At 37.3% G+C, this 27,829-nt stretch overlaps 1 protein-coding gene and 1 pseudogene across 10 annotated transcripts in view; both read right to left on the bottom strand.

The window, feature by feature from the left end:
• IMMP2L (inner mitochondrial membrane peptidase subunit 2) overlaps positions 1-27,829 on the bottom strand; it is a 923,127-nt gene that overhangs the window by 865,580 nt on the left and 29,718 nt on the right. For 9 of the 10 annotated variants that reach the window (XM_010344085.2, XM_010344092.2, XM_074379217.1 and 6 more), the window contains one exon: positions 8,722-8,858. In XM_010344085.2, the coding sequence (XP_010342387.1) occupies positions 8,722-8,856 (135 nt within the window). In that variant the 5' untranslated portion in view covers positions 8,857-8,858. Of the gene's footprint in view, positions 1-8,721; positions 8,859-13,438; positions 13,829-27,829 lie in introns of all 10 variants that reach the window. The other variant, XM_074379214.1, reaches the window with a different exon arrangement.
• LOC104652276 (keratin, type II cytoskeletal 8 pseudogene) lies at positions 8,883-13,051 on the bottom strand (annotated as a pseudogene).

The following is a 27,829-nucleotide window of genomic DNA, read 5'->3' as shown; positions in this document are numbered from 1 at the left end:
GGCATCATACTACTTGATCTCAAATATAATACAAAGTTATAGTAATCAAAACAGTATGGTACTTGCATAAAACCAGACATAGAGATCAAAGAAATAGAATAGAGAATCCAGAAATAAATGCACACATTTATGGAAAATCAATTTTCAACAAAGATGTCAGGAACATACAATGAGGAAAGAATGGCTCCTACAATAAATGGTACTTAGAAAACTGAATATCCACATGCAGAAGAATAAAATCAGACCCTTATCTCATACCATATACAAAAATCAACTCTAAATGGATTTTTAAAGATGACACCTGAAACTGTAAAACTATAGAAGAAAACATAGGGAGAAAAGCTCCATGACACTGATTTGAGCAATGATTTGTTAGATATGACTCCAAAAGCACAGGCAACAAAAGTAAAAATAGACAGCTAAGATTCTGTCAAACTGAGAAGTTTCTGAGGAGAGAGGGAAACAACATGGTAAAGAGGCAATCTATAAAATGGGAGAAAACATTTGCAAGACCTACATCTAATAAGGGGTTAATGTATAAAATATATAAGATACTTAAACAACTCTACAGCAAGAAAACAAGTAACTTGATTTTAAAACAGGAAAAATACCTGCATAGACAATATTCAAAAGAAGACATACAAATGACCAACAGACATATAAAAAATATTTAATATCACTAATTATCAGGGAAGTGGAAATTAAATTAAATGGGCAACGAGATGTCACCCCACACTGGTTAGGATGACCATTATCAGAAAGTCAAGAGATAAGTGTTGATGAGAATATGGAGAAAAGAGAACCCTTGTGTTCTATTGGGAGGAATGTAAATTAGTTCAACCATTATGAAAAACAGGGATATATCTCAAAGAATTAAAAACAGAACTACTAGATGATCTACCACTCTCACTTTTGGGTATGTGTCCAAAGGTAATGAAATCAGTAGTCAGAGAAGTATCTTCACTCCCATTTCATTGCAAAAGTATTCAAAACAGCCAAGTTATGGAAGTTACCTAAATATTCATAAATGGATGAAGAGATAAAGAAAGTGTGGTCAGTGTGAGTTTGTGTATATATATGAGTGTGTGTGGATGTTCTTCTGCAGGTGTATATATACAGACACACACATTATTTTTTTTTTTTTGAGACAGAGTCTCGCCTTTCACCAGGCACCAGGCTGAAGTGCAGTGGTGATCTTGCCTCACTGCAACCTCTGCCTCTCGGCTTCAAGCAATTCTCCTGCCTCAGCCTCCAGAGTAGCTGGGACTACAAGCGCACACCATCACACCCACCTAGTTTTTGTATTTTAGTAGAGATGGGGTTTCACTATGTTGGCCAGGATGGTCTCCATCTCTTGACCTCATGACACCCATCTCTGCCTCCCAGAGTGCTGGAATTACAGGGGTAAGCCACCGCACCCGGCCTCAGCTTTAAGAAAAAGAAAACCTTGTCATTTGTGACAGTGTGGATGAACGTAGAGAACATTATGTTAAATGAAATAAGTCAGGCACAGAAAGACAAATATTGCATGATCTCACATGTTCATGTGAGTTCAAATACTGTGAGTTCAAATATTACATTGAACTCACAGAAGCAGAGAGTAGAATAGTGATTGCAAAGAGCTGAGAAGCAGGGAAAATGAGAAGATGTTGGTCAAAGTATACAGAGTTTCAGTTATGCAGGATAAATAATTTGTGGAAGTCTAATGCAAAGCAACGTGACGAGAGCTAATAACACTGTATTATACACTTGAATTTTACTAAGAGAGATCTTAAATGTTCTCACGACCAAAAAGAAGGTAACTATGTGAAGTAATGGGTATGTTAAATAGTTTGTGGTAATCATTTCATCATGTCTACACATATCAAAACATCAAATATACTTTAAATATATATAATTTTTGCCAGTTTACCTCAATAAAGTTGGAATGCATCATTATATTACTTACAATGGGTAAATTCAATGATTTACAAATTATACCTCAATAAAAATGTTTTTTAAACAGTAGGTGGACTAGCATAATGAACCACCATGTAATCCATCACATAGAGCCAACAATTATGAATTCATGGTCGATACTGTTTCATCTGTAACCCTACCACACTTTTCTTCCTGCCATATTATTTTAAAGTACATCTCAGCTATTATGTATTTCACTGCAAATTTTATAAGATTCATACTATGATGACAGGGGTTTTTTTTAACATAACCACAATAAATACCATTATTACCACAAAAAACAATATATCAAAGCACAAGTGATAAAATTAGTACTTTGCTTGACCATTTTAGATAATCTCTTGTTGCTTTCTCCTATTTTCATTCTCCTGTATTTTTTTCAACTACATTTAATATCTGATAGATCCAGTTTCTAAAGCCTTTAAAGCCTGGTTCTGCTATCGGATGCTTCTGACTCTCACTTACAAAGCTCATTTTCTCATGCAATATTTTTACTGGGATATAATGTTCATCAAAGTTCATCTTTGGGATTCTACAAGGCCTGGTTGCAAGCCGCAAGTGCCCAGGGAATTTGGTGTCTGAGGCTGCTCTAAACCCAGGCTACTGTAAATTAATATCTCAGTTTAGGGCTTTTCAGGTGCGGTGAATATGAACTCAAACCTCAATTCCACATCAGGGCTTTCTCTCTCTACTCAGAGCCCAGACAATTTTTCTTATAGAAGAGATGTTTGTTTTAGTTTAACCATTTCCTAAAGACATGTCTCTTCCACGATCCTGACTTTATTTAGAATTTCTCTTCCAATTTCCTGCCTTGTACGAGTCTATGGCCTTGTCTTCAGATCCCCATGTGGCCAATGAAACCAAAAGTTCTAAATGACCAGGAATTAACAAATATCCATGCCACACCTACTGACTTTAATGCATACTTACCGCCCTGGAAATGAATTTGCCCTTATTGTGGTCTCTGAGAATTTCCCTTGCTTCCCTGCAAGTTAGTTATACATTTTTAAAGTTATTAATGTTTTCTTTTTAATTTTTTATGAGTCTTGCACTGGGAATATTTCAAGATGTCTCATCTGCTGTATTTCCAGATAGTCTAATCCCTTCTTATAAACCTTATAATCTTTAGACTTTATAAAAGTATCTTCCACCAACCTGAGCTGCACAGTTTAAAATCTTTCATCCCTCATTATAACATAAAGCTTAATTTCTATATTTGTTTAAGTTCTAAATGTACTATAAAATCATCCCAAAATTAAATAACTTACTAACTACATCATTCCATAAACCAAAATAAAATGGAATAAAACATCACTGTGAGAAGAAATAGTATAAAGAGGCATCATAACAGTGGCAAGGCACAACTTTTGTTAGTTACTATTTAGTAAAATGGACAGCATTATCAGAGCGGGTTAAAGACAGAGTTCCAAAATTCAGTAATTGTGTGAGCTTACCTTAACTGTCTGAGCTTCAGTTGTTTCAAATGTAAACTTTAGAACTTGAGTCATTTCTTAGTGTATTTAAAGCTCTATACTACTATGAATAAAGGGTTAAATTTTAAAATCAGCTAAAAAAAAAAAAAAAGCATTAAAATACCAATCAGCAAGCATCATGATTCAGCAAGAATGCACAAGAGTATTAAGAATTAAAGGGGAATGATGTATGCAGCCTACTCTCAAGATAGTTCAATCAGACTTTTTGTGAGTATATATTTATAGACACAAAAATGCAGAGGGAGAAGGAAAAGAGGAGGAGGAGAAGAGAGAGAGAAGAGGGAGAGGAAAAAAAGAGAATAAAAGAAATAAATTAAAATATTGAAAACTAGTATATCTGGGTAGAGAATCCATAGGAGTTCTCTGCACTATTCTTGCAACTGTTGTGTAAATCTAAATTTACAACAACTGTTTAAAAAGTGTAATAAAGTTGGTATTTAAATAACAGATATAACCCTGGCTATATAAAATAGAAGTGTATAGTTATTCTATCATGGGAAGTGAAGAAAAATCCACAAAGAGACATTAAAATTTATCATTCGCCAACTGTTTCAGGATCACACGTTTGTTGCTATAAATACAAAGTCTCTATTAATGATAGGTTACAGAACTATGTAAAAACTTACAACATCCTAAGGGGTAAAACATCAGGTGAGATTTCTGAGCCAAAAGTAATTTGGGCAGAAAGCACACAAGCAAGCCAATAAAGCATTCCAACATTAAATCTTGGCTTCCTTTGACGTCAACCCCAGCAGACCAAAGCAAGTGACGACACAGGAGTCAACACAGGAGGAACTGCGTGCCAGGTGGTGCCCAGAATCTTGGAAGCACAAATTTAGCAGGTAACATAAAACTCCATAACTCTATCTTAAATGTTGGTATATAAATCACAATATATCTCTTCTCTTGAGAGTCTGTATGCAGAGAAGTTCTTGAGAGCTTCACAGAGTGTCAAAACAAGTCATAACAAACAATGACTGTTGAGTATTATTAAGCCTCTGCAAGTTAAAATTAAAAAAAAAAAACAAAACATAGATCGAAAGAGCCTTTTTTGCTTGCTTTTTGACAATACTTTTAATTTCAAACTCAACAGGAAACAAGATAATCACATGTAGCTGAACGTCAAGACAATTTCAAACCCATAAATAAATGTGTTATTGATTAACAAAGACCTCAGTGCTGACTAAACTGTATTTTCCTTCATAGTCTCTGCTTTCCTAATATATTCTGCATACATATATCTCAGAAGTCTTAGAGAGACAGAATTTTGTAGAAACGTTTTCAAACATTTTTCCCCTCTGGTTATACAAATGAAAAAGGAAAACGGAATGCTATGTAAAAATCATGTATCAACTGCAAAAAAATAAGATAATGACCCAAAATTATTTGTTTTACTTACTTTTTAAAGTCTTAAATCTGAGTTTTAAATATGGAAAGCATATACCTTTTATCAGAACCAGGGACCCCACTGCAGGAATTCTCACTCAAAATCTAAAACTTTGGTGTGAGGTCATTAAACTATTCCTAGTGCACCCTTTTACTCCAAAAGCCTCTGTAAGCAATTAAAGTTCTAATTTGAATAACTACATTCCACCTACATAAATTCCCTCTGTAGTTTCAACTGTATGCAGTATCAGTCTTCATTTCCTGAATTAAATTGGTGTCGTGTATTGTGGTGCTTCTTTAAAAAAAAAAAAGAAAAAAAAAGAACATTTACTTTCATAAGTAACCTTTTAGCAACCAGTTGAAGTGATTCATGTGCATGAGGGGAATAGGTCAGTATGAATAATCATTAACTAACAATTTGTGTCAGCATTTATTGTGTCGAGCATTACAAAAGGGACATCTCATCTAACGAAATGAATAGAGCTATACAGCCATATAGCAATCAAATATTTTATAAACTCAATTCTATTTTCCATTGAATTGTAACAATGCATCATTAGAAGCTTTATTTTCATTTATGTCTTGCCTTTAATTAGCTGATATTCCTCATGTTTGACCACTTCTACCTTTCTAGTCAAATACTTAATGTATTAATACTGAAAATTAATACTGAAAATCCTAACCTAAAAAAAAGAACCACCAAGTAGCATTTAAAATATAAGTAAGTATTTCTCATACAGGGAATCTTAAAAACATGCTTCCTCTTATGACAAACCAACAGAATTTTTGAAAGACCAGAAAACAATTCTTACAACAAAATTTGTTACTCAAAGTGAATTTCCAGTGTTACCATAACAGTATTTATTCAATAAGCCCAAAGGACTAGTGTTACATGTCCCTTTAATGAGATTCGATCTATGAATCCTTGATTTTTCTTAAATAATGTGTCTACAAGTTGCTGAGTGACCTTCAAGAGTGTCTTTTCCCAGAGTCAAGAAAAGCAGCTGTGTCCCTTGCAGGATGCTCAGGGACTTCCAGAGATCTCCACACCATGCCAGCTATTTCAGTCCTTGAGTCATCAGATAAATTTAAAGAGAAGAATTTATCCCAATTGTCAAAAATTCTGTTGAAACCCATGACCTAAGCATGTTTAGTTCATCAAAGCTGTATAGCAGCAAAGATGTCTTCAAATATGTTGAATTAGTTAATCCTTAAATCCCATTATCGTAATTTCTGCTCTTAATTAAAAGTACGATTTAGTGGTATTTAGTGAAACTGTAAATTAAATTATCTTTTACACCTAGAGTTGGTCTCAGATTCATAAAATATAGACCCAACTGTAAAAACATATTTTCCTTTCTTCCTAGAATTCCATTCTACTTGGATTCTGAAAATAGCATCCTCTTTCCTCTAGGAAATGTCACCTGTACTCCATCCCCAATTCCCTCAGAACAATGTGATTCAAAGAGATGTTGTCATTTTGATACAGATCACTTGGCCTGGCCATGGGCTTGGGGTGTGGACTTGTTCAAAGCTGGAGCAATCACAGTTCCCCATCCTGGTGGCCAAAGCTGATCTGTATAGTTGTATGGACCAGGGCATGTGACCCAAGCTTAATAAATCACAGTCCTTCCCCAAGATATTTCAAACTGAAACGCAGGCAGTAGGAGCAATCTCTCTCAGGCGGTGAAGAAACTGGGCATGCAAGTTGTCAGTGGCCATGTGCCCTGCTATGCAGGGAAAGCTGGTCTGAGAGAACTAAGCCAAGATGCAGAGAAGAACTTAGAAAGAAGACAGAGCACTCTGGAGGCATTCAAGTCCTGGCTTTAATTGTCCCTGATAACTGTCTCACTCCTGCCTTCCTTGTGTGTATAGAATAAGCTTTCTAATAAATTTCCTTTATACCAAAGTTAATTCAAACTATCTTCCTAATACCAGTAGCTGAGGAAACTACATAATATACCAAACAAATTCTAACATAATAAATTTCACTTCTTAGGGGTAGGGCCTAGAAATACAAGAAATTCAAATACCTCTGCAAATTCAAATATATCTAATGCAAACTTGGCTTTAGTCCATGAACTGACATTTAGGAATAACTGGATTTAACACTTTCTTCACTGCCTTCTTCACTGGGGATAAACCTTGTCCTTTCATAAGACAGTCAAGGTCTTGTGAGCAAGACCTGTACCTTATGTTTTATAATGAATTTCTCTGGCTCTCAGCACAAGCCATGAACATAGATGTTCAGTAGGAATATACTGAGCTAAAAATACGAAGATTGGGATATTATGATTGCCACATGATCCTCTGGAATATCATCAGATCCAAAGTAAGGAGATTTTGTGTTCTGGAAAATTCATTCTTAGAAGAGTGATAGTTGTACAGCAAGACAGCAGTAACAAAATCGGAGAAAAAATTATTATTAACTGGATTATTTGTTACCAAAAGATACACGCCTGTGGATGGATTTAAAAAGGAGTGTGGGCGGCTGTGAAGAAGGCATTTTTAATCTGAAGTGAAGACTGACTCCAAAGCTCAGCAAACAAAGTCTACGTTTCCCCAAAGATTGGGTCTAAGACAAGCCTGCTAGGAATTCCAGATTAAAGAGTCAACAAGTGTAAAACACATTATATATTAAACCCGTTAAAGTATATTTAAAGCCAAAGGCCTGTAAACCTCCCTTTCTATGTTTACTGTACCCCTTCATTAAAATGTTTTTGCATTCAAAGTAAGTGATCAGTTTGCTTTGGGCTAGTGACCTACTATGGAGAGAACCTGAAAGACAAGGGTTGAAATGAGAATCTCCTGCCTGAGAGAAGGCCCTGCTCAAATGATGGAAGTGGAATAAAAAAGCAGTCCTGCTTTAAAAATTTAGCTTCTCCCAAAGAAGCTAAAGGATTCCTTGACCTTCTTCATCTCACTGACACCAGAACTCAGGGAGAATTTCAATACCATAATCATAATAAATAAAGCAAATAACTCCTTAAAGCTAATACCTATGCCCTTAACTAGTTCTAACTAAAACAAAAGAAAAAAAAAACTAAGCTGGTTATTCTCTTTATAATTTTAATTTTTTAGAAGCTTATGTATTCATTTTAGTTATTTGTTTTATACAACTATTTAGCACAATGCCTGAACTTAATACATATTAATAATGGAAGAAACCAAATCCTATAGCAAAATGTAAATTCTACTTAACTGCATAAACTTGCTAAAACAGCTAGGTTCTAGACATCAACTTTAGGACAACAGAATTTTCTCTAAGTTATTCCAGAAGACTATTTGCATAAAACTTTTGGAAATCTCCACTCCAAAGTTCTTCCACTGTAAACTGCACTTAATCTTTTCAATTAGCAACATGTTTAAAAATCACAGTTGAATATCTGGGATCAGTGGTCTAGACATTTCTACAAACTGATATCATATACCTATATAACAACGGAGCAACTGATTGTGACTCAAACCCATCTTGCAACTACACAAATAATTTGGCATTAAAAGGATATCCAAATAGAGCCATATTTACAGAAACAGTGTCACTTAGTATAATTTATTAAGAATCTCCATTTAAAATTATCAGAAAAGTTTACATTACAGACCCAGAGAACTGATAGTAGTATAATTTATTAAGAATCTCCATTTAAAATTCTCAGAAAAGTTTACATTACATACCCAGAGAACTGATAGTTACTTTTATTCACCTCTCCTCTGCTTATGAATGTATTAGAAAACCTTAAGAAGAAATTTAGTAAAGATTTCATTTCAACGCATTTTTATAACCCTCTTCCCAGAATAGGAGTAATAATCAGCATTCTCATTTCTAGTGCTTGAAAAACAATGAAGTATGTGTTTTAAACAATGAAGTGATATTCATTTTCACCTGCATTGATGCTCCTTCCACTCTTGCCACACAGGCGACCCGATCCAAGAACGTCACTGCCACAGGCACCGCCACAAAGAACCCTTTACAAAAGGCCTTGAGGTATCTTTTCACCCACCATTGTGACTGTGCCATACCTAAAAATACAAAGAAAACAACTATGAAACCAGTCTCAAGAAAGGTGAAAAACAAAGACATAAAAACAGTACATGAAAAGTGAGTTAGAGAAGGGCAATCTTGTCTCTTAATATATTTCACACTCATTCCTGTAACCATTAGAATAAATTTGACTTTAAAGTCCCAAAGTGAAATACATGAACTCAAACTAACTCTTTTCCACAACTCCAGTCCACTTTATAACTTCAATAGGAAATTTCTCCCCACAAAACAATAAGTTAGAAAAAAATAAGCATTCCAAAAGTAAATCCTTCTCTGCTGCTATTAAGATGAAGATACACCTTATACCCCTGATATCTGTTCTATTCTACAGTAATAAAAGTTTCAGTGAAACATGTGGCCACCCAGCTGAAGACTGTTTTCCAGCCTCTCTTGTAGCTAAGTGTGACCAGGTCACTAGATTTAATCAACAGCATGAGTAGGAAGAATACTTCTAGGTTGCACCCTTAAAAGGAGGATGCCCTCCCTTTTCTTCCCCATTTTATAACTGTAATAGTAACAATATGATGGTAGAAGCAGGAGTGGCCATCTCAAACTACAAGATAAAAGCTTCAAGTAAAGATGCAAAAGAAACAAAATAGAAGGATCCTAGGTCTGCAACACCATGGCGGCACCATACTATCCTGCAGTGCTTACACTTGGACTGTTAAATCAGAGATTAATCACTTGAACTGTTTTGTTGCTTTTGTTTTTAAACAGGGTCTCACTCTGTCACCCAAGCTGGAATCCAGTGCCATGATTATAGCTCACAGCAGGCTAAAACTCCTGGGCTCAAGCCATCCACCCTCCATAGCTTCCCAAGTAGCCAGAACTACAGGTGCACACCACCACACCCAGTTAATTTTATTTATTTTTATTTTTGTAGAGTCTGGGTCTTGTTATGTTGTCCAGACTAGTCTCAGACTCCAGGTCTTAAGCAGTCCTCTGGCATCAGCCTCTCAAACAGCTGGGATTACAAGTGTGAGCTCCATGCCCAACCCTATCATGTTTAAACTGCAATATTGGTCTTCACTACAGTAGCCAAACTGATTCTAACTAATACAACAATGAAATCTATGATAGACCTGACATGCATTTTGGATATTATTGTGCATTTTTTTTATATTAGCCTCATGTCAGAAGTATAGTTTGCATATATTTTCTTCCATTCTGCTGGTTATCTCTTCATTACGATGATTGTTCCCTTTGCTGCCCAGAAACTTTTTGGTTTGATGTAATCCCCATTGTTTGTCTTTTGCTGTTGCCTGTGCTTTTGAAGTCTTATCCAAAAAACTCTTACCAAGACTTCAGTGTTGTGAAGTGTTTCTTCTGTGTTTTGTTCTAGTAATTTCATAGTTTTACATCTTATATTTAAAGTGTTTAATCCATTTTGAATTAATTTTTATCTATGGTGAGAGATAAGGGTCTAACTGTATTCTTCTGTGTATGGATATCCAGTGACTGTGATATTTTTAAATCTGTTTACATAAAACTCCTGGTCAAGACCCATTAGTAGGTCATAAAAAAAAAAAATGTAATGATTTGAAACTAGCATTTTTTTTTAAATTAAATACAATAGACTAGAATTATAGCCTGTTATACATTAAGAATAAGTATTGTTTTGTGAAGCTATAAACCCTTATTTGCTGCAATGTGTCTATGTTTGTGTGTATGTGTCTAAGAGTGAGTCCTGGGTTGCTATATAAAATGTATTTCTTCATGTGGTCATGGCCAAAAAAGTTTAAAAGCCATTGTCGTAGATGACTTTGGAGAATTCTTTTTTTCTGACAGGGCTGGGGGCGGGGGGGAAGTTACCTGTTCACTTAGAAAATAAAAATAAAAATACTCAACCACTAATTCCCTCCAAAATCTTTAGTATATCACAAGAAAAAAGATGAATAATAATCTAAATTGGCTAATATTTTTTTCAGCACTGCTAGCTGTTTATTTTGGACAAAAGAAAAAAAAAAGCAATTGAATTGTTTTATAGCTGGAAGCATGAGCAAGGATGGTCCCCAGGCAGTAAACTCCCCCTCCATCCCCCACCACAGCCCTGCAGGTGGGCTGAGGGCTAGGGCTGAGCCTCAGGTGGGTTTCCTGTTCCCTGTGCTATCTTGTGAGGGGTCTCCCTCCAGGGCTCTGGAGCAGCTGCAGGAGGGCCAGGCTGGGATGGGCTGCTGCAGCTCTTCACTTGGGCAGGATGTTAGAGGACTCGGAGACCAGCTTCTCATCACAGGTCTCCATCTTCTTCACAATCAAAGCCCTAGTGGAGCTAGTATGGCTGAAGGAGCTGGTGCAGCTGAAGGAGCCGGAGCCCAAGCCGTAGGTGAGGCCGGAGCTTCTGAGGCCATAGGCCAAGCTCAGACCACCTGCGTAGCCACTGGTAATCTTCACATGGATACCCATGTTCTGCATCCCCAACTCCAGCGGGCTCTCCTCGCCCTCCTGCAGCTTCCTGTAGGTGGCAATCTCGATGTCCAGGGCCAGCTTGATGTTCATCACTCCTGGTACTCATGCAGTTGCCATGCCTTGTCCTGTTTGGCCCGCTGCAGGGCAGCCCCCATTTCGAACAGCTTGGCACTGGCATCCTTAATGGCCAGCTCCCCACCCTGTCCAGCATTTGCAATGGTGGCCACCAGGGAAGCCCTCTAGCCTTTGAGGCCCTTGATCTCAGCCTGGAGCCAGCTAATGTTCCAGTTCATCTAGGAGATCCCAGTCTTTGTAAGCCACAGGTCATCTCCGTGCTACCCAGCCAGCATCTGCAGATCCTCATACTTGATCTGGTACATGCTCTCAGCCTCAGCCCAGCTGCAGTTGGCGAACTCCTCATACTACGCCTTGACCTCAGCGATGATGCTGTCCATGTCCAGGGAGTGGCTGTTGTCCACAGACAGAACCACAGACATACCCGAGATCTAGAACTGCAGCTCCTAGATCTTCTCTTCATAGAGCTGCCTGAGGAAGCTGATCTCATCAGTCAGTCCCTCCAGGCAAGACTCCAGCTCTACCTTGTTCATGTAATCTACCTTGTTCATGTAACCTTCATCCACATCCTTCTTGATGAGGACAAATTCATTCTCCATCTCTGTATGCTTATTGATCTCATTCTCATACTTGTTCTTGAAGTCCTCCACCAGCCGCTGCATGTTGCCAAGCTCCACCTCTAGCTTCAGTTTCTCCAGGCCCAGAGTCTCCAACTGCCACCTAAGGTTGTTGATGTAGCTCTCAAACATGTTGTCCATGTTGCTCTGAACCATCCTTTGCTACTACAGGAGGTTCCACTTGGTCTCCAGAATCTTGTTCTGAAGCTCCAGAAACCGTACCTTGTCTATGAAGCAGGCAAACTTATTGTTGAGGGTCTTGATCTGCTCCTTCTCCTGGGTGCACACGGCCTGGATGTTGGGGTCCACCTCCAGGTTAAAGGCACTCGGCAGGCTCTGGCTGACCATGATGGTGGCGATGCCTCCCATGCCACTGGCCCCAACATAGCCTCTGCCTAGGCTACCCCAGAAGCTGCTGCTGCCCCCTCAGAAGCAGCTCGAGGAGATGTGGGCATCAGGCCCACTTGTGTAGGAGTGACTGCTAAAGGCCTGAGGGCCAGAGGTGGACACCCTGTGGGACTTCTGGGTCACCCTGATTGACATGGTGGAGGCAGGTAGGCTGAATCAGGCGGAGATTCCAGAAGGAGCAAAGAAGCTGCTTCTTGGTTAAATTGGCTAATTCTTAATGACCTACTGTATCTGACATCCATGAGGGCTATATGTATGCACAGTAAGTAATGAAGACCAGTACTCTTTTTATACTTTTATCAACATATATTGCATATAACATTCACCTAAACCGGTAATCTTTTTTTATCTAACCAAAATAAATGTAACTCAGACTAACTTTAGAAAACAAGCAATTTGGCCGGGCGCGGTGGCTCAAGCCTGTAATCCCAGCACTTTGGGAGGCCGAGGCGGGTGGATCACGAGGTCGAGAGATTGAGACCATCCTGGTCAACATGGTGAAACCCCGTCTCTACTAAAAATACAAAAAATTAGCTGGGCATGGTGGTGCGTGCTTGTAATCCCAGCTACTCAGGAGGCTGAGGCAGGAGAATTGCCTGAACCCAGGAGGAGGAGGTTGCAGTGAGCCGAGATCGCGCCATTGCACTCCAGCCTGGGTAACAAGAGCAAAACTCCATCTCAAAAAAAAAAAAAAAAAAAGAAAACAAGCAATTTTAAAACATGTTTGCATTCAAACTCATCTAACAACTATAATCTTAAGTTAAATTGGTTATGAGTTCACACATCTGGTATTCAAGAAATGTATTTGGCCCAAGGTACTGACTTTTTCTGTGAGCTGACTTAACTCCTAAAAGAGTAAACCTGCTTCACATGTTTCATTCATTCATACCTAGCTTTGATTTGAGCCCATGAGTAAAACTAATTTCTCTTCAATGACAGCGTTTGCCTAGACTCAAAACACCTTTACTAACTCCTTTTGTGTATCTCTACAAAAGATTTAATATACTTTTTCAATGGATTATTTTACAAAGGTCCCATTTATCATATATTACCTGCCTTGATATAGAAGAGTAACTTTGGCGAAGAGAGATCCAAGATGGCTGATCACTAGCAGCTCGGGATTGTAGCTCCCAGTGAAAGTGCAAAGAAGGAGAGGACGCCACACCTTCACATGAATTCTTGTTGCGCACGCACCAGGAGATTCCCAGCGGAGGAGCCCCACGGGTCGCCAGCGCAACTCTTGTGACCGGCGAGGCGGTTTTGCCGGTGCCTCGGAGCGTTGGTTCTTGGTGCAGAGTCAGAAAAGCACCAACAATCTTAACGCCGCTGATTTAGTCGGCACAGTGGGTTGCTCAGATTTCGGCGCTGAGAATCAGTAAGTTGGACGTCCACTCAGAAACCCAATTACAAAGACGGTAATTATAAAGACCACGTGGATAAATCTACAACGAAGGGAAGAAAACAGCCAAAAAAGGCTGAGAATACCCAAGATCAGAACGCCTCTCCCTCAGCAGAGGATCACAGTTCCTCATCAGCAACGAAACAAGGCTTGATGGAGAACGAGTGTGTTCCAATTACAGAAGCAGGCTTCAAAATGTGGATAATAAGAAACTTCTGTGAATTAAAAGAACTTGTGCTAACACAATCTAAAGAAACTAAGAACTTTGAAAAAAGGTTTGACGAAATGTTAACAAGAATACACAATTTAGAGAGGAATATAAGTGAATTGATGGAGTTGAAAAACACAATACAAGAACTACGTGAAGTATGCACAAGTTTTAACAGCCGAATTGATCAAGCAGAAGAAAGGGTATCAGAGGTCGAAGACCAACTCAATGAAATAAAACAAGAAGACAAGATTAGAGAAAAAAGGATAAAAAGGAACGAGCAAAGTCTCCAAGAAATATGGGACTATGTGAAAAGACCTAATCTACGCTTGGTAGGTGTACCTGAATGTGACGAAGAGAATGAATCCAAGCTGGAAAATATGCTTCAGGATATTATTCAGAAAAATTTTCCCAACCTAGTAAGGCAAGATAATATTCAACTCCAGGTAATACAGAGAACACCACAAAGATATTCCTCAAGAAGAGCAACTCCAAGGCACATAATCGTCAGATCTACCCGGGTTGAAATGAAGGAGAAAATACTAAGGGCAGCCAAAGAGAAAGGTCAGGTTACCCACAAAGGGAAGCCTATCAGACTTACAGCAGATCTCTCAGCAGAAACCCTACAAGCCAGAAGAGAGTGGGGACCAATATTCAACATCCTTAAAGAAAAGAACTTTCAACCCAGAATTTCACATCCAGCCAAGCTAAGCTTCATAAGTGAAGGAAAAGTAAAGTTTTTTGTGAACAAGCAAGCACTCAGAGATTTCATCACCACCAGGCCTGCTTTACAAGAGCTTCTGAAAGAACCATTACACATAGAAAGGAATAAACAGTATCAGCCTTTCTAAAAAATACCAAAAAGAGCATCAATATAATGAAGAATTTACATCAACTAATGGACAAAACAGCCAGCTAATATTAAATGGCAATATTAAACTCACATATATCATTGTTAATTCTAAATTTAAATTGACTAAATCCCCCAATCCAAAGACAGACAGACAATTTAGATAAAAAACTAAAACCCATCAGTATGCTGCATCCAGACCCATCTCACATTCAAGGATACACAAAGACTCAAAACAAGGGATGGAGAAAGATTTACCAACCAACCAGAGAGCTAAAATAAATAAATAAAAAGCAGAAGTTACAATTTTTGCCTCTGATAAAATAGTTGTTAAAGCAACAAAGATCAAAAGAAGCAAAGAAGGACATTATATAATAATAAAAGGATCAATGCAACAACAAGAAGAGCTAAAGATCCTAAATATGTACGCACCCAATACAGGAATACCCAGACATATAAGACTAATAAAGAGACTTAGACTCCCACACAATAATAGTGGGAGACTTCAACATTAATATTAGACAGATCAATGAGACAGAAAATTAACAACGATATCCAGGACTTGAACTCAGACCTGGAACAAGTAAACGTAATTAACATTTATAGAACTCTCCACTTTAAATATACAAAATATACACTCTTATCAGTACCACATCATATCAACTTAGAAGTTTAAATGAAATGTTGGTTGGCTCCTTGTTTGTTATTCTCTTCCCTCATTTTATTTTATGTCTCCATTATTAAGGACAATTATAGGCATACCCATATTTAGACTGCATTCTAGCCCAGGTAATAAAGCAATACCCCCATTCTCTCTCCCTCTTCCTCTTTCTCTTTCTTCCTCTTCTTTATTCTTTTTATTATTCTTTTTTTCTTTCTCAAAAAAAAAAAAAAAACTTTGTCATATTTATCAAATCAGTACCTTCAAGATGCAAAAGATGCATTTTTCCTCAACATTATATTTCATTAGCTCAGTCTCTCTGAAAACACTTCTAACCACAGGTTTAACAATACAAACATCAGTCTTAGAGTAAATTTAAAAACTGAATGACCTCCACATCTTTTCTTTTCGATGCTTCCAAAATGTAAGTAAAAAATAATTCCAAAGATTTCAGATTATAAAATATCTGGATCCACAAGTAATTCATAAAATGCTCCCATGTACATAGAAAAAAAAAATGTGTTACTATGAAGAAGAGAAAGGAAATGGCTCAGCAGTAAACAGTCAATTCCTCTTTGACCAGTTTGGTATCTTCAAAGTTATTTTAAAGGGTCTACACTCCTGTTTAAGTCATACAACTCCCAGATAATCATTCCAGGGTAGTGTCTACCAAGTTCACCTTGACTGACATGCTTAAAAATGAAGATCTCTGGCCAGGCACAGTGGCTCATGCCCATGATCCCAGCACTCTGGCAGGCCAAGGCGGGCGTATCATGAGGTCAGGAGCTCAAGACCAGACTGGCCAACATGGTGAAACCCCGTCTCTACTAAAAAATCCAAAAATTAGCTGGGCGGGCATGGTGGCTCATGCCTGTAATCCCAACTACTTGGGAGGCTGAGGTAGGAGAATTGCTTGAACTGGGACCCGGGAGGCAGAGGTTGCAGTGAGCCGAGATCGCGCCAACTGCACTCCAGCCAAAGCTACAGAGTGAGACTCCATCTCGAAAAAAAAGAAGAAGATCCCCACTCCCACTCAGACCTCCAAAATCAAACACTACAGGTGATTGCCTTAATGGAGCAAGTCTGGAAAATACTGATATTTGGGTGTTTAAAGGTCAGATGTTTACTTACTCCTCAAGTTGATTACCTGCTTAAAATGAGAACAGGGGAAAAGTTAGCCAAGAAATATCATCCTGAATGTCTTCTCACATTTAGTTTATCTCCTTACTAGATTAAGAAAAAGTATCTGCAGAACATTGTACAGAAAATGAACATCACTACCAGATTCTACTTTCTAACCTCTACCTGGTTCCATCAGAAAACAACTTCCAGGGGATTGTCTCTTAGCCCCTGCTAAGGCAGTTCAATTATTTATCCACTAACAACTACCAGTGGATTGTCTCTTTGCCCTGCTAAGGCAGTTCAATCATCTATCCACTCCTCTACCCACTCACTCACTACCTGGCTCATTCATTCTTTCAATCAGTGTTTACTAAGGGTATTCCCCAAGCACTGTGCTAGACACCAGAGAATCATAAAACAGTGAGCAAGGCCAGTCCCAGTCCTTGATCTCAATGAGTTTTTACAACCAACTATGGAATAATAAGGGTCAATCAGATAATCACATAAACACACATAAGAGTTGTAGTAAGTACTATGAGGGAGACACAGAGAGGTAGGAAAGGTCTTTGAGAAAGAGACTGAACTGAAAAATGAGGAGGGGTTACCTAGATAAATAACTGTGGGGTAGGGCCAGGCGCGGTGGCTCACACCTGTAATCCCAGCACTTTGGGAGGCCGAGGTTGGTGGATCACAAGGTCTGGAGATCAAGACCATCCTGGTCCACATGGTGAAACCCCATCTCTACTAAAAATACAAAAAATCAGCTGGGCATGGTGGCATGTGCCTGTAATCCCAGCTACTCAGGATGCTGAGGCAGGAGAATTGCCGGAACCCAGGAGGCGGAGGTTGCGGTGAGCCAAGATCGTGCCATTGCACTCCAGCCTGGGTAACAAGAGCTCCATCTCAAAAAAAAAGAACTGTGAGGTAGGCAAGGGTATTCCAGACAGCAGCTAAGTTAGACGCAAAGTCCCTGTGGCAGGAGTGACCATGTTGTGGACAACGGAAGGGAGGCTGGTGCATATAAAGCGCATAAGAAGTGGAAGAGCACAGTGGGACGTGAATGGGAGAGCAACGTAAATGCCAGAGCAGTTAGGACCTTATAGGCCTTGTAAGGATTTGCAGCAAATGAGAAGTAATTGGAATACTCTAAAATTGAGGTGAATGATCGTATCTGCATTTTGAAATGATCACCTCTCTAAAAGTCTGGGTGGGGCAAAAATATAGGGAAACCAGATTATTCTAGTGGTCCAGGGCAAGAGATGATAGTTGGAGTAGGATGGTAGTGGAGATGGATTAAAATGGGCAGATTTAAGGTATATTTTGGAAGTTAAACTGACAGGATCCGGAAATAGATGGGCAATGGTGGGAGAAAGGAAATAAGAAAGTGTCAAGAGGCTGTGGCGGCCTGTCAAAGCATTGTCATTTTGTCATTCTCTTGAATTACATGCCAAAATATTTAATACTAAAAATATGCACATAATTCTATTCCTCAAGTTTTTTTTTTTTTTTTTTTTTTTAGCAAACAAGCAGATGTCCTCCCTGCCCTCAAGGAATTACAATATACCAAGAAAGACTGCCCTTCAACAATTCTTTCCAATGGATGAGCATGAAAAAGGGATGATGGCCCTGAAGCATGACAGCATGAAGCAAGGCAGCCTATTCATCAGAAAATGATCAAGGAAGGCCTGCCTCACTCCACCCCTGCCCCCCTAAAATGGCATTTGAAGCAAGTCCTGGGCATTTCAGGCAAAAGCGTAACATATGTGAAGGCCTAGGGGCCAAATAAAATGTAGCTGTTTAAGAAACTAAAATAAGTTCAGTTTGGATAGAAGTATATACGAAATTGATTATGTGATTTTTTTTTTTAATTATACTTTAAGTTCCGGGGTACATGTGCAGATCGTGTAAGTTTGTTACACAGTTATACACATGCCATGGTAGTGGTGTGCTGCATCCATCACTCCATCATCTACATTAAGTATTTCTCCTAATGCTATCTCTCCCCAATCCCCCCACCCTCTGCTATTCTTCCCCTAGCCACCTCCCCTCGACTCCGCAGGCCCCATTATGTGATGTTTCCCTCCATGTGTCCGTGTGTTCTCGTTGTTCAACACCCACTTATGAGTGAGAACATGTGGTGTTTGGTTTTCTGTTCTTATGTCAGTTTGCTGAGCACGATGGTTTCCAGTTTCATCCATGCCCCTGCAAAGGACATGAACTCATCTTTTTTTATGGCTGCATAGTATGTGAATTTTCAGTAAGCATTTATTTACTGAGTATTTCTATCCACATTTATATGTGCACATAAAAGTATTTAAAATGTAATATTTGCATTGTTTTGTTTAATAACTGCCCATATGTTACTTGTGTAATTATTAAAGTATACTGAAAGAGGGAAGAAACCAGTATCAAAATGCTAGCAGTGGTCAATTCTAGACACTGGGAATGGAGACAATTATTATCTTTTTCTTAGAACTTTTGCTGGTTTCTAAAAAAGAAAAATGGTATCTGCCCTAGGAAGTCACTTTGATATACAGATAATATGGGGTAACACCAGTGCTAAACTCTATCCCATCAAAATGAACAAACCACAATGTCGCTCCAATCTCTGCTGTTCTAAGCAGTACAAATAATACTGAGCAAGATCATTTCCTCTTTATGCAGCATTTAATAGATTTGACTACAATGTTTTCTTATATAGCCAATGCAGGCTATCATATTTCTGGAAATTTCTGGAAAGTTCTGTCAAATGTTCACTACTTTTAAGAGACGCAGAATGAAAGCATGTCTTCTCTTTGCAGTTCATCATGCCCTGAATGGATGGACCTTCACAAAACAGCTGAGGATACCTGCAGGATAGAAACAGAATGCTTCCAAATATGATGCCACAGCTATCTTAGTTATAAGGTAGTATGCATGGTTAAAATATAAATTAAGGGGGAAACATTAAAAAAAAAAAGTTTTATCGGGCCAGGCACGGTGGCTCAAGCCTGTAATCCCAGCACTTTGGGAGGCCAAGGCAGGTGGATCACGAGGTCAACAGATCGAGACCATCCTGGTCAACATGGTGAAACCCCGTGTCTACTAAAAATACAAAAAATTAGCTGGGCATGGTGGCGTGTGCCTGTGATCCCAGCTGCTCAGGAGGCTGAGGCAGGAGAATTGCCTGAACCCAGGAGGCGGAGGTTGCGGTGAGCCGAGATCACGCCATTGCACTCCAGCCTGGGTAACAAGAGTGAAACTCCGTCTCAAAAAAAAAAAAAAAAAAAAAAAAAAGTTTTATTAAATTCACATTCCCTGAATTTTGAGACTCCAGAAGAGAAGTCTTCTTTTCCAGTAATGCTCACCTATATTACTTATACTCCATTCAGTCACTAGTACCCAAAAAGGAGCATGGTAATAAGACTCAGAAGACCTGAGGCGGATATCTGTTTCTGTCTATAACCAGCCCCATGACTTTGAACAAGTCACTTCTGGGACTGTTTCCTCATGTGTAACAAGAAGCCACTTATTTGGGAGCCCAAGCAAGAGGGTCACTTCAGGCCAGGAGTTTGAGATCAGCCTGGGCAACACAGCAAGACTCCATCCCTACTAAAAATTTAAAAATTGGCCAGGCATAGTAGCATACACCTGGAGTCCTAGATTCTTGGAAGGCTGAGGCAGAACGACTGTTTGAGCTAAGGAATTTGAGGCTGCAGTGAGCTATGACTCTGCCACCACACTACAGCCTGGGTCACTGGGCAAAACCCTGTCTCCAAAAAAGTAGAGGAGTACACGTTAGATTTTAATATCTAAGGTTCTTTCTAAGCCCAGAATTATTTCTATAATTTTTAATTGTTTTTTAACTATTTCTTAAGAACTTTGGCAGATACCAAAACAAACACTGAGATGATTATTGACTAAGAAAAATTAAATTCCCTTTATGGTTTGAGACCTTTTAAGTGTTCAAAATAAAAAAGGATTGACTTTTACTAAACAACTGGTTAAAAGATACAGCAGTAAGGGAGCTAAAACCAGGGCAAATCATATAAAGAACACTTTAAATATAAGTAAAGACCTGAAAGCCATTGCTCTTTCACTTCTCATTTCCTCAGGTCTACTGCCACCATCGCCTGCACAACAAAGTCAGGGCAAGTGTTTTTCTGAAAGATCATAAAGGAGCATGTGGGAGATATGTCAATCCAATACTGTGCAGATCCTACTCAAAGCCAAGGAAGCAAGCGCAATAAAAGATACCCTGAAAACAAGGTACAAGTGGTTGCTATTTTCAGAGACTCAAAAATAAAAGGTTCAATTCAGTCCTGTCTTACCTCAATTGTGAGGGGCACCTATATTTCATAATAATAAAGCACTGTTAAAAGTTTCTGTCACGTAAATACTAAAGAAGCTATACCTATATGAAGAAATTAACACAACATTTCTATGTTGTCATATCCAGTAATCGTCTTAAAGTTTAATGACATTCACATACTGGCAAAGTTAATGCATCTCCTTGTCTATGTAAATTGCCAAAGAATCACTCAGATAATCTGGTCTTTTGTTTACACCTTAAATGCTTAAAACCACCACACTAGTAAGTACCTAGTACTGAGAAAATTTTCATCTAAGTAATAACAATGAGGTACTAAAATCATCCCCGACAAAAAGGGAACAATTTTTAATCAGTTATCTCATTCTTCTTGTAACTATGCAAGTCCCTTCAGTTCAAAACACTGCTCCTGAGAAAATTATTGCTTAAAATTGTAAGTACACCTGCTTCATTGCTGAATTTCTTAAACTGAGAATATTTTTTAAATAAGCTTTCAGAATCAAGTGAAATCATATTTGCCACCTGGCATATAGCACTTATAAGTAAGAGTTTCCTGGTGATGCTGACCTCAACCACATAACAACCCACACTCTAAATTTCTCTCCTTTCCATAACAACTTGTGACTTGATCATGCATGAATTCATCTAAAATTGTTCTTAAGCCTGCTTACATTTTAGCTTGTACAAAGTTACCAATCACTCACCCATGGCAACCAGGTGGATAAATCACCCCAAGTCATCCTAATTATAAAAACTATTTAAAAGTTGTGTGGGAGGTTTGAAGGTAAGAGGAAAATAATAAGTTATAAGGCAGTATCTTATGTAAAATGTAACCTTTCAATCATCATAATAAGCCTACACAAAGTCAAGATTTTGTTTATAAAGAGGAAACCATCAAACTATGAATATCAGAGAATACAAGAGTGGGGATCCAAGCAAATCTGACACGCGATTCCTGAATCGGTCTGGAATTGTACTAAGAGATAAATGTGTGATACGAAACAAGGCCAGCATGCTTCCTTTCTCATGTAGAGTTTCTATTTTCATTCTTTCAACATTAAGTGCCTACTTTGTGCTAGACACTACATTAAGACACCAGATTGACCAACCCATAGTGACAAGATCACAAGAAACAAATATATGCTCACACATAATACAGCTATCATCCTCCATGGATCTTTCTAGCAGCCCCTGGTACCAACACCCTGGCTTGGTAACAGAGCATAAGCATGTGAAAAATCAAGAGACACTTGGACACATTTGGACTAATACAAGGATGTAAAAGAAAAACTGATGAATTAGAACAATTTTTGTTCCACTGGACGCAGATCTTGGCAAGTAATCTACAGAAAGCAATTTTTAAAATTTTTTTCTGACCATCTTGCTCCTTCCTTTCACATTATAAATATAAACAATGTTTTACAAACAAACACTTAGTATACTTTAGAACATGAATACCAGTATCTAATTCTTTATATTTTATCTTGTCTGACTTAGTAGTTCTCACTTGAAAATTCTTGTCAAAGACCAAAATGGCACATACACAAAAAAAGAAATAAGAAATAAAAAGGAAAACTAGCCAAAAATAATAAAGGAGGAGAAATGTAATTATGTAAGTGAGTCATTTTCTGGCAAAGATACCCAATAATTAAAGTTAGTCATTTTCTGGCAACGATACCCAATAAAAAAAGTCACCTGATACAATGATGAAGCTAATCCCTCTAAAATTGCTTATTTCATGGAGATATAACTTTCTATTGGTAAACTGATAAGCATCTGGATACTAAGAGAAGAGAGGTTAAAACCAATGTTTTCAGTTTTAAGTCAGCAATATGTAAAAACAAATGAATTTCAAGGTCATGCTCTAGTACAACTGTAAAGAAAATACAACTAGGATACAGAAATTTATAAAGACTTCCTGTTTTTTGGTAAGGACTCCTTTAACTTGTGAACATACACCCTTCCCTCTGATTCAGTGGAACAGCAGGCCCCACTCTGTCCAAGGTGCTCTTCAGAAGCAGTATCAGCAGAGGGAAAGTCAGTGAAATCCTGGTAAGCTTTGAATCTAAGACCTCAGTTTAAATTGTGAGTCAAAAATGTGACAAATTACTTTATCTCACTAAGGCAAAATTTTTTTATCTGAGAAAACTCGCAAGGTTTCCAGAGGTTCAAAATGTTCTAACGTGTTTGTTTTGTTTACGTAAGCATTTGCGTAAAGAAAATGGCTAGATCATCAAATAAAGGGTATTACTTCAGATAAAGCACCAGCTATGTGTAAGGAAGAAGCCTAGCAATAACAAATCCAAAAAGTATAACAGAATTAAGGATGTCAATTACAGACAATAAACCAATAAAGTCTCCATCTTCCAGATGATAAGATACCTAATACATAATCATTTTGTTCTGCTTTGAACCTCATGCTGCTCTAAGATTTGACCAGTTAGGTCAATCATATGCACTGGTATTCATCAGTTAACAAGAATGTCTTGAGCACTGTCTTAGGTGTCTTGAGATTTTTGTTTTTAAACAAAATAAAATGAAATACATGACTTAGTACCAGAACTGAACCACAGGAATAAATTATATAATAGTCATTGAGGAACAAAAAAAACAAAAAAAAAAAAAGGAAGGGCTGGAATTACAAGAAAAAAATTCATGTCTAGAAAGGCTAAAAAGGAAAAAATGAATTAGAATGTAGGTGGTGGGTTTTAAGATGTTCATTATAAAATTCTTAGAATGTTTCTGTATGTTTAAATTTTTTCCTCAAAATTTTGGAAATAAAAGAATAAATTACATTTGTTAAGTCACTCAGATAAAAGAAAAATACAATTAGAATAAAAATGCAAACAGCCTATCTGAGACAGCAAGAATGATGGCCAGATCAGGAAACAGGATATATATTAAGAGAAGCGAGACATAAGACTGAATATGAATTTTGTGTTTTCTCATCAATACGGACATCTTCATGGCTGCAATATCTTTGGAAACCATATAAATCAAAATCCATTAACAATATTCTAGGCCTCTCAAATCCTATAATTTATCCTTATCCTGTAACTCCAAATACATATCATTTGACAGTATTTATAACTAAGCCCTAATCTCAAATTTCAGTTAGTAAAATGAAGTAAATTCTGTAAAAATAGTTTACCATAAAAATTAATAAGACAGTGAATAGTTTTTTATAGAAAGAAAAATCCTATTAAATGATAACCATTAGCAAGGAGAAGCTTGGTAAGCTTTAAATCCTAATAACTGCAAAATTTGGATTTCAACACTGTACTCTATTTTTTTTCCAATTTAATAGAAAAGTCTAACTGCTACCATTAAGTAGAAGCTAAAGGAAAGGTGAATTTTAAGCTAACAATACGGGGACTTAAACATGTGTGTAAATGAAACAGACCAGGTACTTATCCATAACCCAAGCAAAGCAATTAGAGGATACTGAACTATTTCACCGTTAAGTCCATTTTTTCTTGAAGCAATAATACATTGGGTTAGTAAAAGGATACATTACAATGCCAGCATCAGGAATACTTACTGAGTAGCTAAGAGGAAAATACTGCATTAGTTGACATTTGGGCTGTATTCAAAATCGGCTTTAAAAAAATTAAGAAAGCCTATAAACAGAAAAAGCACTCTTTTTAGAAAAAAAAAAATCTCAAGAACCTTTTGAAAATCAAAACTTAGAAGAAGTAAGACAGGGGAAATAAGAAAACGTTAATAACACTCAGACCTAAAAAAAGAAATGTACAAAATAAACAAAATATTAGAAAGTGGGCATTAGGCAATATCATGAGTAATGGAAAAATATCACTAGCAACCATGTGACAGCCAGTTTCTGAAGCAGTCATCCAAGTATCAAGCTTTGCTATTCCTTATCTACTTTGCCACCTCACATTTTTTTCCTATTATCTAACACTGCTTCCTATTCAATCCTCTTACATAGCAGCCCTACTTCTGTCTTATTTTAGAATGGCACAAGGATCTTATTAGGGCTTAACAATAAGCAAAATTAAAAAACTGTTTTAAAGAACATGGTTTCTGGGTCTCATGAAAATGGTATCCTGATCCCTACCCTTCATGCCTCAAATATATTGCTTTCTTTAGAATGCAAATGCCTTAGAATGCCATATCAACTCAAATCATACCTACAACATGGCTTTTCAGGGTTGGGAATAAGGAGAAGGAAGGCTTCTCAAAACAACCAGGCCACCAGACCCCAAGGGACAAAGATGGAAAGAGAAAGTCACAAAAAAGTAGGAATGAAAAATAACAATTTAACCCGCAAACTTATAGCTGGCCCAGGGACTATTACTACTCTTTACAAGATAATAAATACAAAAAATTAGAAACACAGGCTCCCCCATCAGGGAAGCACATTAAGGCTCTGATTAGTCTGTCAAAAATAAAATCTGTTCAGACTATGGCTTAAAGATTTGGAAGGGTGCCTGCAGCCCATGTATGGCAGCTGCAAGTCCATGGGGAGCTCAAACAGCAATGGTGCAGGCTCAGTCCTGAAGATGCAAGCCAGAGGAAAATATTTATGCAATTTAAGGTGAAAGCAACAAAAATAAACTCCTTTGGAATGAGTGCTTATGGTCCTTTTAGCTTATAAGTGTATACACAAACACACATACACACTTGTTGAAATGGCAACAAATGGCAAGTTGGCAGCATATGTTTAAAAAAAAAAAAAAAGGAAAAAATAAATTTATAAATAAAAACAGCCAAGAGGTCAGAGTACAAAGCAGCTTATCCTGAGTGGCCTGGAGATAAAGGCAGATGGAGCACAGCACTACCCAGACTCAGGTGTCTGCTGCACAAAAAGTCCAGGGATTATAATGAGCCTCTGGTGAGTACTGCAGCATATGGAACTGTGATCTTATTTAGATTATTCTCCACACTTATATGCCTTGTTTTGATTTTTGCATACTTGCCTATAAATTAGAAGACACTGCTTTAAGATACCTGTGAAATTTAATCAACACATAATACCCTTAAGTTACTATGTAACTGCCAATCAAAACATTCAAAATTACTCATGGAAGCACAGACTAGCATAAAACAATTTTTTTAAATGTGTTATAGGCAGGCATCTGCAATGAAATACAATGATCCTTACTATATGATTCCAAAGAAGCATGAGAAATTGGAGAAATAAAGCAACCTAAAATGTCACCAGATTATTATCAATATTATTTGGTATATTTACTTTCAGATACTTGCCCAGTAAAAGCTAACGGCTGTCAAATACAGTACAGCATGGCATTATGTGACATCCTATTTGTCTGATATAAGACTCTTTAAAAGAGCAATGTATTAAAAGGTATGATATTAGTGCAGAAGTAGACAAATATACAAATGAAACAAAAGGAAGCGGAAGTAGTTTCAAAATGTTTACTAATTATTTAACAGGCACATTGTTCATAATGTGAAACCTAATTCCCCTTCCCTTAAGCATGAGTCGGACTTAGTGACCTGCTTCTAGCAAACAAAATGTGACAAAAGTGATGATATGTGACTTCTGAGGCCCGTTGTAAAAAGAATAGCTTCTCCCAGACTCTTTCTCCTCTCTCAGGTCATTACTTTTAGGCAAACCAGCTCACCCTGTCATGAGGGAAGCCAGCCCTGACAGAAGTCCATGGAGAGGAACGGAACCAACAGCCGCACTCACTCACCACCCAGTGAGTGAGCCGCTTTCAAGGCAGACTCTCCAGCCTCAGTTCAGCCTTTTAATGACTGTGGCTAGAGATGAAATCTTAACTTCAACCTTAAGAGAAACACTGAATCTAAACTACAAAGCTGAGCCACTCCTAAATTTCTGATGACCCATGGAAACTGTGTGGGATAATAAATATGTTAAGCCACCAATTTTGGTGGTTGTTTTGCAGAAATGACTAATACAATACTAAATGTACAAAAAGATCCAAGGACACAAAGAAATCTGGTATTTGATTAAGTTGACATTCATATTGGGAAGAGAAGAAGTTGAATTAACAAGTTATTTTGAACCAACTAGCTACAATTTGGAGGGAGAATAAAATCAAAGGTGGATATTTATTAAATTCATCATAAGAAAATTAATTCCAGGTATGTCAAAAATAGAAATATAAAATATATTTTATATATTTTATAAATAGAAATATAAATAGAAATATAAAAATAGAAATATAAAATAATAGAAATATAAATATAATTAAAAACAAATAGAAATAGAAATAACAAATAGAAATATAAAAATAATGAAAATAAAGGCAACAGTCTTTTATGGCTGGAAACAGGCCTTTCTGAACATTTTACAAAACCCCAAAAACATAAAGGACAAATACTGATAGATTTCATTACATAAAAATCAAAACATACCATAAATAAGGGTTATAACATTTATTAATCACGAAGGCTCAATATCTCTAAAATTATACATTTTTTTTTAAATTTTTGTTCTTCCCCACACCCACAATTCTTATAAAGTATAAGAAAAAAGACAAAAGTTCTGAGAGAAAGGGGAATAAAATTCATGAAAGGTATTTCACTGAAACAAAATATGGACAGTATACAAAGACATAAGATGTGCAAACACACTAGTAATAAAATGAATATAAATAAAAACAAAGTATCACTTTAGTCTATCAAACTGACAAATATAATATGGCAATATGTACCAAAATGTTACGTGAATATACCTTCTGGTGCAGAAACATCACCTCAGGAATTTCTTTTATGAATGCAAAGATATGGTCAAGGATTTTCAATATACCATTTTTATTACAGTGAATAACTGAAAACAACCAAATGTCCACAAATATGTAAATAAATTATGGCATGCATACAGTAGAATAATTTGAAATCATTAAAAAGGAAAATATATAGTTATATTGCTTGAGATTCTGT

The sequence above is a fragment of the Saimiri boliviensis genome, chromosome 10 (genome assembly GCF_048565385.1).
Source record: "Saimiri boliviensis isolate mSaiBol1 chromosome 10, mSaiBol1.pri, whole genome shotgun sequence".
Taxonomy (NCBI): domain Eukaryota; kingdom Metazoa; phylum Chordata; class Mammalia; order Primates; family Cebidae; genus Saimiri; species Saimiri boliviensis.
Note: the sequence above shows the minus strand (reverse complement) of the source record. Positions and strands in the feature narration are given on the sequence as shown.